The 14,618-nt window shown below is 36.9% G+C and overlaps 1 protein-coding gene across 2 annotated transcripts in view; it reads left to right on the plus strand.

Annotated features, from left to right (window-relative positions):
* Positions 1-14,618, plus strand: part of kcnn2 (potassium calcium-activated channel subfamily N member 2) — a 39,536-nt gene that overhangs the window by 8,242 nt on the left and 16,676 nt on the right. For both annotated transcript variants that reach the window (XM_057321817.1, XM_057321818.1), the window contains exons 3-6: positions 7,804-8,222; positions 10,485-10,626; positions 10,709-10,819; positions 11,872-11,999. In XM_057321817.1, the coding sequence (XP_057177800.1) occupies positions 7,804-8,222; positions 10,485-10,626; positions 10,709-10,819; positions 11,872-11,999 (800 nt within the window). The remainder of the gene's footprint in view (positions 1-7,803; positions 8,223-10,484; positions 10,627-10,708; positions 10,820-11,871; positions 12,000-14,618) is intronic.

Consider the following 14,618-nt stretch of genomic DNA (forward strand, 5'->3'; position numbering starts at 1 on the left):
AGCACCCTCGAGTATTGTATTGCAGGTTGTCCATTACCATAATTGGTTTTACCTACCAAGTAGGCTTCCTTACATAACCCATTTTAAATGTTTAATCGCTCCATTCCGAAGCCACAGAGCTGTGGAGCGGTGCCTTTGTGACAGCCGGCGTTTTGCTCAAATAAAACAAAATTAAAGCTTCGCGGTTATCGTCCTTTGTGCAGGCTGTGTCGTCCGTTGGTTGTTGTTATTGTTGTTAAGCTTTGAATAAGATAGCGTCTGTCACCGGCTGAAAAGGCAGCTTGTGTTTCGCTGTCTAAGTTACACTCGCACGGAAAGTCGAACAACGGCCTGGACTAACAGACGGGCTGGTTAATGTTACAGCTTCGCTGGCAACTGGTAGGCCTTTCAGGCACTTGATGTGTCCTGTCTGCTCAGAAATCTCCATCTCTTCTTTACGATTTCTGTCAGGAATAAATGTGACTGTCCAACCTCGATTAGGTTTGATTATCTTGAAGTATCTTGTGTTATGTCGCTACGTTGGATTTAAACCGTGCAGTGACTGTGAGGGATTAGTGTCATATTTTGAAGCTCTGTGATTTTGAAGCGTGCATGTGCCGGCGTGGCGCTACCAAAAACACTGTTTGTTTTGTCATTATTGAAGAGTTTTGGTTTGGGAAACACTTGTTAAATGCTTTGAGGTGTGAAGAATTTATTTTCAGTGGGATTGATTCAGCATTTTATGTGGCACTTGTTCAAACAAGCATCACTGTTCCTGTTGCTCACACCGTACGGATAGGACTTTGTAAAACTGCAGAAAACTCCCTAGCAACTGCACAGCATCGTACCAACATCCCCTCTGAGCTCCTTAGCAACCACATAGCAACACCCTTATGGATGGTTTTAGCAGCAACAACATAAACGAACGTTATGTGGCCCAAACTTAACTTCCGGTAGACCTCCGCAAATAATCTGTAACTGTTGAGTAGTTTAAATTGAATTTAATATAATTCATATATAATAAAGTATTAATATACAGTAAATATAAATTAAATATCAAATAAGTTGTTATATTACTAGCCACCAGCCAGACGATAACCATATGGAATACAATATACTGTAGAATACAAACGACAATTATAACCGAATCAAACTGTTAAATGAATATCTTGAGGATTTAATTATTTATCTATGATAAAAAAATTAAGTAAAAAATGAACCGTTAATGCTAATGGACCAGTGTTTACATTTTGGGATGTGGTTTATAATCACATTTACAAACACATTACAAAATGCCACCTAGCAACCAACCAGGGGTGCGTTGCCCAAAAGCATCGTTAACCAACTATGGTCGTAAGTTTCGTCGTTCCAGAATAGTTCAACGATTCAAGTGTTTCCCGAAACCATCGTTCCAACGATCAATCGCAAGCAGCATCACAAAGTTGCGTGGTTGAACTAGGTCTAGAGCTGTGGTTAGAAGCAAAGTTCCTTATTATTATGGCATGTAGATTTACAGGCATCATGCCTTTGAGCAAACTAAGCAAGCAACATGCAGTGCATTCTATATCCAGCATTCGAAATACATACAAATTTAATTTGACTTCTTTTAGTTTGTTAAGAAAATACAAGTGTTGTTTTTTAAAGTGCGCATGCGCACGATCCTACGTGCATTATGACCCTGGGGAATCCCTGGACGGAGTGACGTATGAGAAAACTTATGAATGAATGAAATATCGTGAAATAAAACAACAGATAACAAAAATAGGATAACTAAAGTCGCCGTTAAATGCAATGTATGTTATTTACAGCAAGAATTTGACATTAATTCAGTCTGAACGTATTTATTAGTAGACGTCATTACTCCACCACCTGTATGGCGTCATCAACTAGATTGCTGAACCAACTTGGTTCAAACATTTTATCCGTGACAGAGTTACTGCGGTTTCAGGAAACAGTCGTAACTACATCGTTTAATTCCCCAATGATGCATCGTGCTATGGTGGTCAACCAGCGAGTTATGTTGTTGTTCGGGAAATGCACCCCAGGACAGCATCATGGTGGCAATTTTTGCAAATCTGAATTTTTTGCAAATCTTATTTTTATTTAATATCCCTGAAAATATGATGTGGTTTGTTGAGCTCATTTAATTTCTAGAAGGAGAGCATATTTTTTTCTTAATGAGGACAACGGGGATTAGAAATTCAGGGGAAATGAAGGTATCTTAACATTGTGTCTGTTTATATATTTTAAGATTGTCTTCCGTCAGGTTTCATTGTTTATTGTAAAATGTCATTTTAATGTATTTAATAATCTGGCCCCTTTTATCCTTGGACCTTGATAGAGAGATATCTAAACATTCTTAAAATAATATATTTCCTTTGTGCTATCCATTAGTGTTATTCACAACCATGGCAAATTGCCATTTTAAGTGGATATCACATTTACATTTATTTATTTAGCACACACTTTTATCCAAAGCAACTTACAAATGAGAGAGCATTTTAACATTTTGGTTAAGGAGGATCTACCAAAATCTCAAAAAATCTACCAGAATTTAGTGAGGTTTATGGTTTAAAGGTCCAGTGTATGAAATTTTGCCGCATCTAGTGGTGAGGTTGTGAATTGCAACCAACGGCTCACTCCGCCCCTCCCTTTCGAAGTATTGCGGCAGCTGACACAGGACTAAGATGCTGTCATGTTTTCGCTTCTTTGCAAAGGAGATAACGTATTTAACATGGAGAGTTCCATGTAAAGGGACCCGCGGTGTATGCATTTAGAAAAATAGCTCATTCTAAGGTAAGTAAAACGTAACGCTTCATTATGTAAGGTCTATACAACACTGAAGACATAGTTATGTAGATTATATTGCATTTCTGTCAATAGATCCTCCAAAATATTGCACACTAGACCTTAAAGAAACTACTAATGGAGTAGGAGAAATACTGTAAAATATATTCTCTACTAAACAAAGCAAAATAATTATGAAAATGATTTTTTGAGTGCCACCATTATGCGAGCGAGAATCCTATAAAACAAGCTTTAGAAGCCCCAAGCAAGACTCATATTAGAAAATAACTCTCTTGTGCTCCACATAAACCTATTACTGTGTGAAATAGCCTGGTGTTATACGACGGCAGGAGACCCATTTGCACATATTGCATCAGGGGTTTATCATTTGTGACTCTTTCTCATATCAGATAGCCACAGTCACGTTGGATAAAGTCTGTCAGCAAGAAGCCTTTGAATTGTGCTGACTGCACTGCTCGGGTGAAATATCTCTCCCTGATGGTGGCAGCCGAGTAGACCTTGAGCTGATTGAATGTGCTGGTAGGAACCGCAGTTGATTGGCACAGAGCGTTGAGGTGTGCAGGGATTTGCAAAAGTCGTGTTTCAGAAGATAAAATCTCGTCGATAACATATACAGTATACACGTCTAGACAGATCTACCCTAAGCATGAGATGATATATACTTCTGTAGAAGCCAGTGTGATTTAGTCTGGATTAAAAAAAACAGTGTCTATGGTGCCTAGTTCCTGGGAAAAAAACTACATTACCTATAATTCTGAAGCGTGTTCTGCCAATAAGAGAGATTATCCTACAATTATCCCTATAGTTTGACTTATATTGAGTTTATTATATTGTGTTTTCTTATTTATAATGCTTCATGGGACAAGCTGTTCATTTGTTCATGAAAAATTACGGTAACGCTTCATAATATCACTTCACAATTAATTACAACTGCACTAATTTGCTGTTAGTGGACAAATTTGGGCGCTTTGTGATTCCATTGATATTCTACATAAATGTCATAACACTGTCTTTTTTGTTTGTTTAAACTTATTTACCTCATTTACTCATTTTACTTACTGTAAAATAACCATTTTTTATGTTTTTTGTATTTGTATGTTTTTTTCACATAAAAACATTCCTCTTATTAAAACACAGCGAAAACCCTCGAAATTCCCCTCACTTTTGACCTGATGGAATCAAAATAGCATGTACATGTAATTTTAATGGCTGAAAAAACTATAAACTAATGTTGTAACAAACATAACATTTTAAGTTCTAGATTTTATCACAAGTTAAAATTTAAAACCAATGTAGGTTGGTAAAACAGTGCAAAGATGCCAAAATATACTTACAAACTAATTTGATGCATTCCATAAGAAAGAGAGAAAGTGGGAGAGTCTCTGCTATATTAAACTCTTTGCCATTGTTCTGCTACAGAATGAATTGAAAGCTTCACTGTCACAGGGTAGCAGTAGCAAATCTTGCAGTGGGACTTTGATCTCACATTGAAGTGTGTGTGTGTCATGATCCTGCATCACCTTGCCTTGCTTTTCTAGTCTTGTGGCAGGGTCATGACAGTACCCACGTGTTTAGTGTGGAGAGAGACATGACATTGTTTGTTTTGGCATGCCATGTGCTCTCTCCGGTCTCGTCTCTTGACCCCCCTCGTTTAGCTTCCCACCGTTGTTTCACTACCCACACCTGCCCATTGTTATCTTCTCTTGTTAGTTCCCATATTTAATGCCCTTGTGTTTCTTGTCCTGTGCTGTTTCGTTTTGCTTGTTACCCTGCCATGCGTTTGCTTTGGTTAGTACCGTGCCATGTTTGAGATTCTTACCTTATCCTGATGCCTTGTATTTCTTGTCAGTCTAAATTTGTGGAAATTAAGTTAAGTTATCCTGTTCTCTTGTTTTTGCCCCTCGTGGGAAGTTTTTTGTTTCAGTTTATATTTGTACTGTTCTTGTTTTTCTCCCCATTGTGGGTCTTTTGTTTTGTTTTTAATAAAGTTAAGTTATGACATGTACCACTGCCTGCGCTTGGGTTCTGCCATCTCCGACCGTGACAGTGTGTGTGTGTGTGTTCATGTTTGTATATCCCGGTGGGGACCTAAACCTGAATGCACACCAACACATGGGGACTCGTGTCACCGTGGGGACCAAAATTGAGGTCCCCATGGGCAAAAAAGCTAATAAATTGTACAGAACAATATTTTTTAAAAATCTAAAAATGCAAAAAGTGTTCTATGATCTTTAGGTTTAGGGATAGGGTTAGGGGATAGAATATACAGTTTGTACAGTATACAACTCATTACGCCTATGGACTGTCCCCACGGGGATAGTAAACCAGACATATGTGTGAATGTCAGTTTTTATTTTTATTTTCATAATTCTGAAAAAAATTACTCTGTTATTGGCTTATTCACTTGTATGTTTATGGGTGTGTGTGCGTGTTTGTGTGTACGTGTATGTATGTGAGTGCCGGCCACACTGAGGATGTTCTATAGGCTCACTCATTTATATATGTGTATGAATTATCTGCATTATGTGGGTTTTGTTGTATGTTTTTTGGACAAATAAAAAAATTGCTGTGAATTCTTGTACCCAATCATTTCTTATGGGTGCCCACAAATGGGCCTTAACAGCTCATTAAGGAGTTTTTTATTTTCACCAACTTTACATTGTCGAATAAAGTCCAACTTTTTTGTGTGTGCTAAGGTGGAAAACGTAGGGAAAGTGGCCGAGTTTTGTACCGATTTAGAGATTTAGAGAAAAAAAAATTATTTGAAAAAACTAAATCATTTTGCCCACATTTGTCCCCAACATCACTTTGGGGTTAATGCATTGGCTAACATGAACTAACAATGAACAATTCTACATCACTTAAAAATCTTACTTCATGTTAATTTTAACATTTACTGAAACATTTTTTTGAATATTTAACATCATGCAACATTAGTTAATGCAACCTGAACTAACATGAACAATTGTATTGACATTAACTAACATTAAAAAAGATTAATACTGAAAAACTATATTGTTCATTGTTAGGTCATGTTAGCTAATGCATTTACTGATGTTAACAAATGCAACCTTATTTTCTTTTTTTGGGATTTTCATATACTGTTTGCTTCAAATTTAATAATGTTGATTTGGTTCGAGATTAAGAACTCTTTATTAAAGAATTTGGTAACACTTTACAATATTTAGCTACCACAACAGTTAAGATGAACTGATAATGACACTTTAATAAGATTTATTAATCGTCTTGGTCAATGTTAACGTTTACATATATTATTTCAATTAATAAAAACTGTTATATATTGTAAATAATAACAATGACCAATTGTTTATTACCAGTAAAAATCACCATTCATCAAAATTAATTATTCTGTGTTTAAAAAAATGTAAGGTCATTTTTAATTCATGATACATACACAATGCACAAATGTTATGTTTTATTGTTAAAATTTCCTATGGATTTAATAAATAGCAAAAATAGTTTTCAAACCAAAGCCACTGTAAAAGTTAGCGGGCAGTCTTGGTCTCTGTTATTGAGTGAAACAGATGTAGCATAAGATCTGTACTTGAGGGAAATATTTATGAAATTGAGCAGGAGAGGCAAGAGAGAACATTACTGTGAATTAGGACATGAAGAAAGCAATGCGGCTCCTGAGCCCGCCGGTCATAGGGAGAAAACTGTCTGTGTTTGGCACGAGTCTGCTAAGCTGAGGTGCAGAGAATGAGATGCAGGTGGCGCTTCATCACATCTATGGCCTCGGAGATGTCGCAAACATCCCAAAACATTTTGTTAATTAGTATCTTTGCTTTGTTTTCCAGCAGAAATGTCTGAACATACTTCAAGCAAGATTTACTCAAGTAGCAAAATTATAACTTAAAATTCTGTTTATTTTTCTTACTCCATTGGCAACATTTGTTTAACTGTTTTTAAGCATTGTAGACTTTTGGAAAATAAAGTGGTATAATTTGTCAACTAACAAATGGTCTTCAATAGAGCATATACAGTACATTCATTACAAAGCCATTCTGTCATGAATGTTTACATTTGAGTTTCAATCTTAAATTGTGTCTTGTGTTTCAGTTCCGTGTTTAAAAGGATACAAATTTATCGACGGTAAAATTGATACACGTGACCCATAGTGTGTACAATTTTCACATTTTTTTATTTTAGATTTTTTTGTGCTAATTTTACTTTTTGTTTAGATTCATTATTGTTTTAAAGGAAAAGATTTTCATAATTTCAATTCAAAACAAAAATAAATGTTGTCTAAGGCCGTGTTCACAATTGACTTCTTTTTTGACAAGATAAAGTTGACAATGGCACTTTTTTAGTTAAAAAAAAGCTCGCAGCGGTTTCAAATAGCAGCCGGCAATGTTCAAAGATAGCATTTGTGCACGAAGGCATCTTAGAGAGACAGTCTTCATAGGCTATTTGAATTATAAACAGAGAGCGTCTTTGCAATAACCAGTCACATATTTCAAAACTACAATACTAATTTCTCGCTAGAAATGCAATTAGAAGTTATTGAAAGTGAAAATTCTACATTTATCCAAAACTATGCTCCAACGGGCGTTTTGGCCGCCATTTTATTTTTTCGAGCTTGAGCCTTCTCGACCAATCACGTTCCTCACATGTTGTTATGGAAACGACAGGTCCCTGTCATTGGTTAGCTGTGAAAAGGTGCTTGACGTAGAGCATTTTTCCAGAAAAGTTGAACTTTTTTCAACCTCAAAAGACACTCTGAGCTGCAGAAAAAGACGCTGGCACTGGTGTTTAAAAAAAGTGCTCAGGACTTTTTTTGAAAACACGGTTTACTCCATAGGATTATAATGTAAAACACACTAACAGCTTCAAAAAAGAAGTCAAGTGTGAACACGGCCTTATACAGTTTTCTTCAAGTAAAGGCTTAAGCATTGAGGTATTTGAAGTGTTTTGTGTTCAATTTTTTTGTATTTTGTAAGAACGGGAGTTTTTCCACTCATACTCATTCTTTGTTTTTTCATTTTCTCTGAATAGTTATTTATGGTGGACAACGGCGCAGATGATTGGAGGATAGCCATGACCTACGAGCGCATCTTCTTCATATGCCTGGAGATCCTGGTGTGCGCCATACACCCCATCCCGGGCAACTACACCTTCACGTGGACAGCGCGCCTGGCCTTTTCCTACGCGCCATCCAAGACGGACGCTGATGTGGATATCATCCTGTCTATTCCCATGTTTCTTCGTTTGTACCTCATTGCTCGGGTCATGTTGCTGCATAGCAAACTCTTTACCGATGCTTCATCTCGCAGTATCGGTGCCCTCAACAAGATAAACTTCAACACACGCTTTGTCATGAAAACCCTTATGACTATCTGCCCGGGCACAGTACTGCTGGTGTTCACCATCTCCCTGTGGATCATCGCCGCCTGGACTGTGAGGGCGTGCGAAAGGTGGCACGCTTTGTTGATTGATAGAAGTTGAAATCTTTTGACGATGCAGTTTTCTTTCTTGTGCTGGTGTTTTTTCTTTGAAGAAAGCGTGACAAGAACGCCAAAGAGCAGATTTTTTTAATGAATAGAATGCAGTTATGTCATGATTTGCTAATTGGTTGCAAGTAAAGATGAAAATTTTGTCATCATTTACTCACCCTCTTATCATTTCAAACCTTTATGACTGACTTTCTTCCGCTAAACAGATATTTTGAAGAAAGTTGTTAACCGAACTGCTCTGGGGGCCAGTTAACAAAATTCTTCAAAATATTTCCTTTTGTGTTCTGCGGAAGAAAGAAAGTCATAAAGATTTTAAATGACAAGAGGGTGAGTAAATGATGACAGAATTTACATTTTTGGGTGAACTATCACTTTAATGGGAGGGCTAGTCATTACAACTAGCATTTGATTGGACAAAAAGCTGTGGAGAGTGCAGGATGAGTCATCAATTAGTTTTTTGTTTTATGTTTATGGGTAAAAGTTCATTTTAAATGCATGATGTTTGCACATGTTTAGGAGTTTTTAAATATAGCATATAGATACTTTAGATTTTAAAAAATGTAGTATTATAAAGTAAAAAAAAATCATTTTAGGTAAAGGAACAAAGGCCATTAAAAATGAATTATAAAATATAAATAGCAGGTTTGATTTAACAAAAAAATTGCAATAAAATAATGCTCAGATTATATAATACTGTTAGCTCACACCCCTCCAGATATTTATTAAAAATAGCATAGGCACACTTTCTAACCTACCATTTCACAAAAATACGTTTGTACGGTTTTAAATGATAGAGATACTCCATACTGGCAAAAGTAAGTGGTCACCCAGACCCATATGTGGTTGTTGAACATTTTAATTTAAAAGCCACAGACAGGAATCAATATAGAGTCCTGTGAAAGCTTTCCATTAGCTGTTGGAACATGGCTGCAGAGATTTCCTCCCTGTCAAACAAGTCAACATTCCAGTTCATCCCAAATGTGTCTACTGTTGGGTCAGACCTGTCAACTTCTTATCATCCGGGCCTATAGCCTTGGACCTCAAGCCACGAGCCCAAAATCAATTAGCAGTTTTACAGTCGAGTCAATAGGCCCTGCAGTGTTGACATAAAACCTGGCCTTAATACACAGCTCTGGTGTAAATCAGATTCGTAAACTTGAAATTAATTTATGAAGGGGTGGTGATTTCATTTGAAAGGGGGTTTTGACATTCTTTTGGCCATGTAGTGGACTGCTCATGATGTCGACATAAAGTGTTTCAAACAATTTCAGGGTGTCAAATTTAAAGGTATAGTTCACCCAAAAATGAAATGTACCCCATAATTTACTCACCCTCCTGCCATCTAGGTGTATACCGTATGCCTTCCCTTCTTCAGCCGAACACATTCAGACACGTGTTTAAATTCAGCAAGGAGCCGTAAAGTAAATGCAATTGCAAAAGTGAATCTAGTTTTAAGATCATTTGAAAAAATCACATTGTTTGAAATGTAGTATCATATTATCGAAGGCCTGTTATTTAGTCATTTTTTAAGCAAAAAACTTGTTGGGGCCACTGTTTAAAGATATAAAAGAATTCTGTTGTCATTAATTCACCCTCATGTCATTTTAAAATCTCTATATAGTGAAACGCAAAAGAAGATCCTTTGAGAAATGTCTCGGTGGTTTTGTGTCCATATACAATGGAAGTCAATGGGGGTCAATGTTGTTTGGGTATCAACGTTCTTCAAAATATGTTCTTTTGTGTTCTTCAGAAGAAAGAAAGTCATACAGGTTTGGAATGACATGAGAGTAAATACTGTAAAAGATGAAAGAATTTGAATTTTTGGATAATATTTGTGTTTTTGTAGAAAATGAGACCTAACTACTAACACGTCATTATAGGGAAAAAGATACTCTTTCTTTAACCCGGTAAACCTTTCAGAGTATCAAATCTCTCCTTTTGCAGTCCTGGAGGCCCATTGTGTGCACTGGCTGACCTTTTAAACAGCAGTTAAATAGACTTGGAAACTAAGTGACTCAAGTCAGCTAGATTCCTCAAACAACCAATTACGTATTAGCTTACAACAACAACATAGTCTCAGACTACCAGTAAAGAGTAAACTACTTAAATGTATAATGCAAGAGAACTACACAATATAGTGATAGATGGTGAATGTATAGTCTGCATTATTGTAGATTCTGTACTGTTTACTCGTTATGTCCTTTCACTGCTTTCAATTGTTAGATACCATGACAACATGGATGTAACCAGCAATTTTCTTGGAGCCATGTGGTTGATCTCAATAACTTTTCTAACCATTGGATATGGGGATATGGTCCCCAATACATACTGTGGGAAAGGGGTGTGTCTCCTCACCGGCATTATGGTAAGTTTATCTCAATGTCACATTTGGTTTGTTTCAAGCTGTACGCTGATTGTAAATGGGTTTTGTTTGTTTGTTTTGTCAGGGTGCCGGATGCACTGCTTTGGTGGTTGCTGTGGTCGCAAAAAAACTGGAATTAACCAAAGCCGAAAAACATGTACATAACTTTATGATGGACACCCAGCTGACAAAAAGGGTACGTTTGAACTCGTGAGCCCGCACCTCGCGGCGCCGTTCAGTCACAGTTTTTCTTAATCCCTGTAGAAGCGTGGAAATGAAATTTATTTTATGCAAAGTGGAAAGTAAGTTTACACTTGAGTGCATAAGTCGAGTGCATTTGTTATATAGTTCACCCCAAAAAGCAAATTCTGTCATCATTTATTCACTCTAATGTCATTTTAAAACCGGTTTATGACTCTTTGTTCTGTGGAACACAAAAGAAGATATTTTGAGAAATGTGTCTTTGTGTACGTACAATGAAAGTCAATGGGGACCAGTGTTGTTTGGTTACCGACGTTCTTCAAAATATCGTATTTTGTGTTCTGCAGAAGAAAGAAAGTCTGGTTTGTAATGATGTGAGGGTGAATAAATGATGAAAGAACTTTTATTTTGGGGGGAACTATCCCTGTAATTAAAGAAAGAATATACTCTATAAAAGACACTATAACTTTCACTAGTCAGAAATGATAGAAATACTCAAAAATGTCATGGGTCCTATTTTTTGAATGTGGTCTTCCAGATTTTACGGAAACATTTCTGCCAATCAGATGTTATGCTTAAATTTTAACATAACACAACACTCACAATCACCATTCTACTTTTTTTATGTGACGCATTTATGCATTTTCAAGAGAAAATGTCATTTATTGGATTATAAAAAGTGCTCTTTACATAGAATGGAGGCAAACGTGAATTTGTGGTTGAATGTGAAAGACTAAACTTTTCTCAAACACATCCAGCATGTATATTATAATATGGCTTTAGACCAACATGTTTTTGTTACTCAACCAGTGTTTGTGGACCCACATACACATTTCATAAAAAATTGTGTAAAAAGCAATATAAATTAATGTCAAAAATACTTTACATTTACATTTAATCATTTAGCAGACGCTTTTATCCAAAGCGACTTATGGAGAGTCCTTTACAGTTACATTTCCTTGATCACAATTACAAGCCACATTGAAAGAACGAGGACCAGTGGACATCAACAGAAACAATGCTAACGCTATGCTAACACTCCCACAGGTGAAAAACACAGCTGCTAATGTACTCAGGGAGACGTGGCTTATTTATAAAAACACAAAGCTGGTGAGGAAGATGGACCATTCTAAAGTCAGGAAACATCAGCGCAAGTTCCTTCAAGCCATTCATCAGTAAGTCACACGTCTAGAGACCCATAATAACGTCTCACTGTCTTGGATGTATGTTTTTCATCAACGGTCTTAACGGTCTGAGCTCTGAATTGTTTGACACCTGTAGCCCAGGGTAGACACCGCTAATGATTTATTCAAGGAGTCTGAATGGGTAAATCCATTTGCACTTTTCTATTTCAGGGACGTTAGATGTTGAGTATGGCTCTTTTCGATGTGCAAATATCTGTTCTTCTTCAATGATAAGGTTAATCCAGCTCTAAGTAAGACACTATGCTGTTTCCACATCAGTCTCACTTTCGATATTTATGGGGCATCTAAAAGCGGCAGTAAGTGCCCTGTAAATGTCACACTTTTGCGGTGACTGATTTTCTTGAGATACCCAAAAGGCAAAAGGGTTATTAACCAGAAATCGTCTAAGTTTGTCGTTTCTTCACTGTGCCTTTTTTCCATCACCGCCAGAGATGCTAGTTCGATATGGTTGGGTTGTAAAACACATATCACACGTCCACTTTCCACTCCAACACAATGCGGAATGGTACACAGAAAGCAGGCACCTGCGAGAGGTTCACATGTTCGTGAAGGTAATGCTTCTGTAATTGAAGTTGTGGGGCTATCTCTCAGCAGCAGTATCAAAGCAGCGAGGCAACTTTGAAGTCCTCGGCTGACGCTGTAAGTGCGTGTAAGCTAATATTGAACAGGGAGCATCTCTAAAGCAATCGGAAACCATGGCGGATGCGTAGAGCACGCGCTATCATCCTTTACCTCCGTTTCACTATTCATGAAGGTGTCAGCAGACGAGTTTCACCACCTTTCAGTTTAGAGCTCCGCCAGGCTCTCCATTCCTTTCTCTCTTTTTCTATCCTCATTTAAACTTTATTCATCACTCTGTCCCACTTTCTGTCTATTCTGTAACATTAGCATCATGTCCGGTGCAGTGCTGGCAATTTCCACAAATACGGTGCACAGGAGGGGAAAAACATTAGGAAAACGTTAGCAGTCAACCTACATTAAATGTTATATAAGCTGTTTCATTATCTTTTTAGTTTTTATAGGTTTTGCAGTTTTTGTCAACCCTGTTACTGTGATGTGGGTCTAAATACAGTACATTTAGTACAGTACATTACTAAATGCCCTGATTTCTGTGAGTTTGTAGTTTTCGGTAAATATCATACTTAAAGGAGTAGTTCACTTTAAAATAAGCCCCCTTTGACTTTCCATAGGAATAACAATGACTATGCAAGTCAATGGGGGCTTATTTTGAAGTGAACTACTCCTTTAAATAGACATATTAATGGGGTAAATAAAAGGGTAACGGTTGCACATTTATGCACAATTAATATCTGACTCAGTAAGTGCTAGCTATTTATGAGCAGTTGTTGGTTTCAAATTATTCATAATCATTTTTCCTATATTTTTTACAATAACTTGTGGAACAGGGTTGAAGTTGAGTCAACAATTTATGTAGAAAATAAAAATGGTAATGGTAATTGAAAAATGTGTGTGGTAACAGGGTTCTGTACGAACTTTGAGCTATAGCTTTACTTTACAGGTCATTTAAATTTGTTAAAAATATAAAACATTTTACTATGCATGGTGGGAAAAGACATTTGATGCATATAAACTAGCTACTTTTAATTATAGGCTAATTTTATTTATTTAGTAAAATTTTTTTTGAATATATCCTATAGAAAAACTGGGGATTTGTGCCTATAATTATTTAAACATGTAGTAGGACTCCAGTGGGTACCATATTTGTGGATTGTGCAATTAGCTAAATCAGCCATGCTTGTACAGATAAATATGCTACGTTCATGGACACTCTTTCATCATAATTAGCTAAATTGAAGAAATGAACATTGAGACAGTTTCGACTGAGCTTCAGCTGACAGAAATCATTCGCTTCGTTTCTAATTTCTAATTACTTTCATTTATTTTGCATCTGTTTCATTAGTGCTGTGTGCAGATGCAAGCATCACAACATTGCTCATACTTGAACAAAAGCTGGGATTCAGTCGTCCTACTCTGTGTGAAGGACATAAATGAGACCCCAAATCATGCAGCTTGCAAGCAAGCTGTTATCAGAAATCAGATTTTTATCTTGTAGATGGAAAATGGGTAAAATAAACCTTAAGACTGACATTAAAGGAGGGACCAGATCCATATCTAGAGAAAAGAAGATCACAGAGGATTGGGTGTGATAACCACCCAGAACATCCTAGCAACCACCTACCAGCATTGTAGCAACAGCCCAGAATCCCTTAGCAATCCAGGTAGTAATCAACAAAAATTCTCAAGCAACCTCTTAGCCACCCATATCACCCTAATTACTTGCTAGCCATTCATATCACCCTAGCAACCTCTTAACAACCACCTACCAGCATCATAGAAAAACAAACAATGCCCTAGCAACCAGTTATTAATCACTCAAAATTCCGTTGCAGTCGCCCATATCACCCTAGGCAACCTCTTAGCAACCACCTGCCAGCATCAAAGCAACAGCACATAATGCCCTAACAACCAATTAGTATTCAACAAAAATTCCTAGCAACCTCTTAGAAACCACCTAGATCATCCTAGGAACCTCTTAGCAACCACCTACTAGCTTCATAGCAACAACAC

This window comes from Triplophysa rosa, linkage group LG22, assembly GCF_024868665.1.
Source record: "Triplophysa rosa linkage group LG22, Trosa_1v2, whole genome shotgun sequence".
NCBI lineage: Eukaryota > Metazoa > Chordata > Actinopteri > Cypriniformes > Nemacheilidae > Triplophysa > Triplophysa rosa.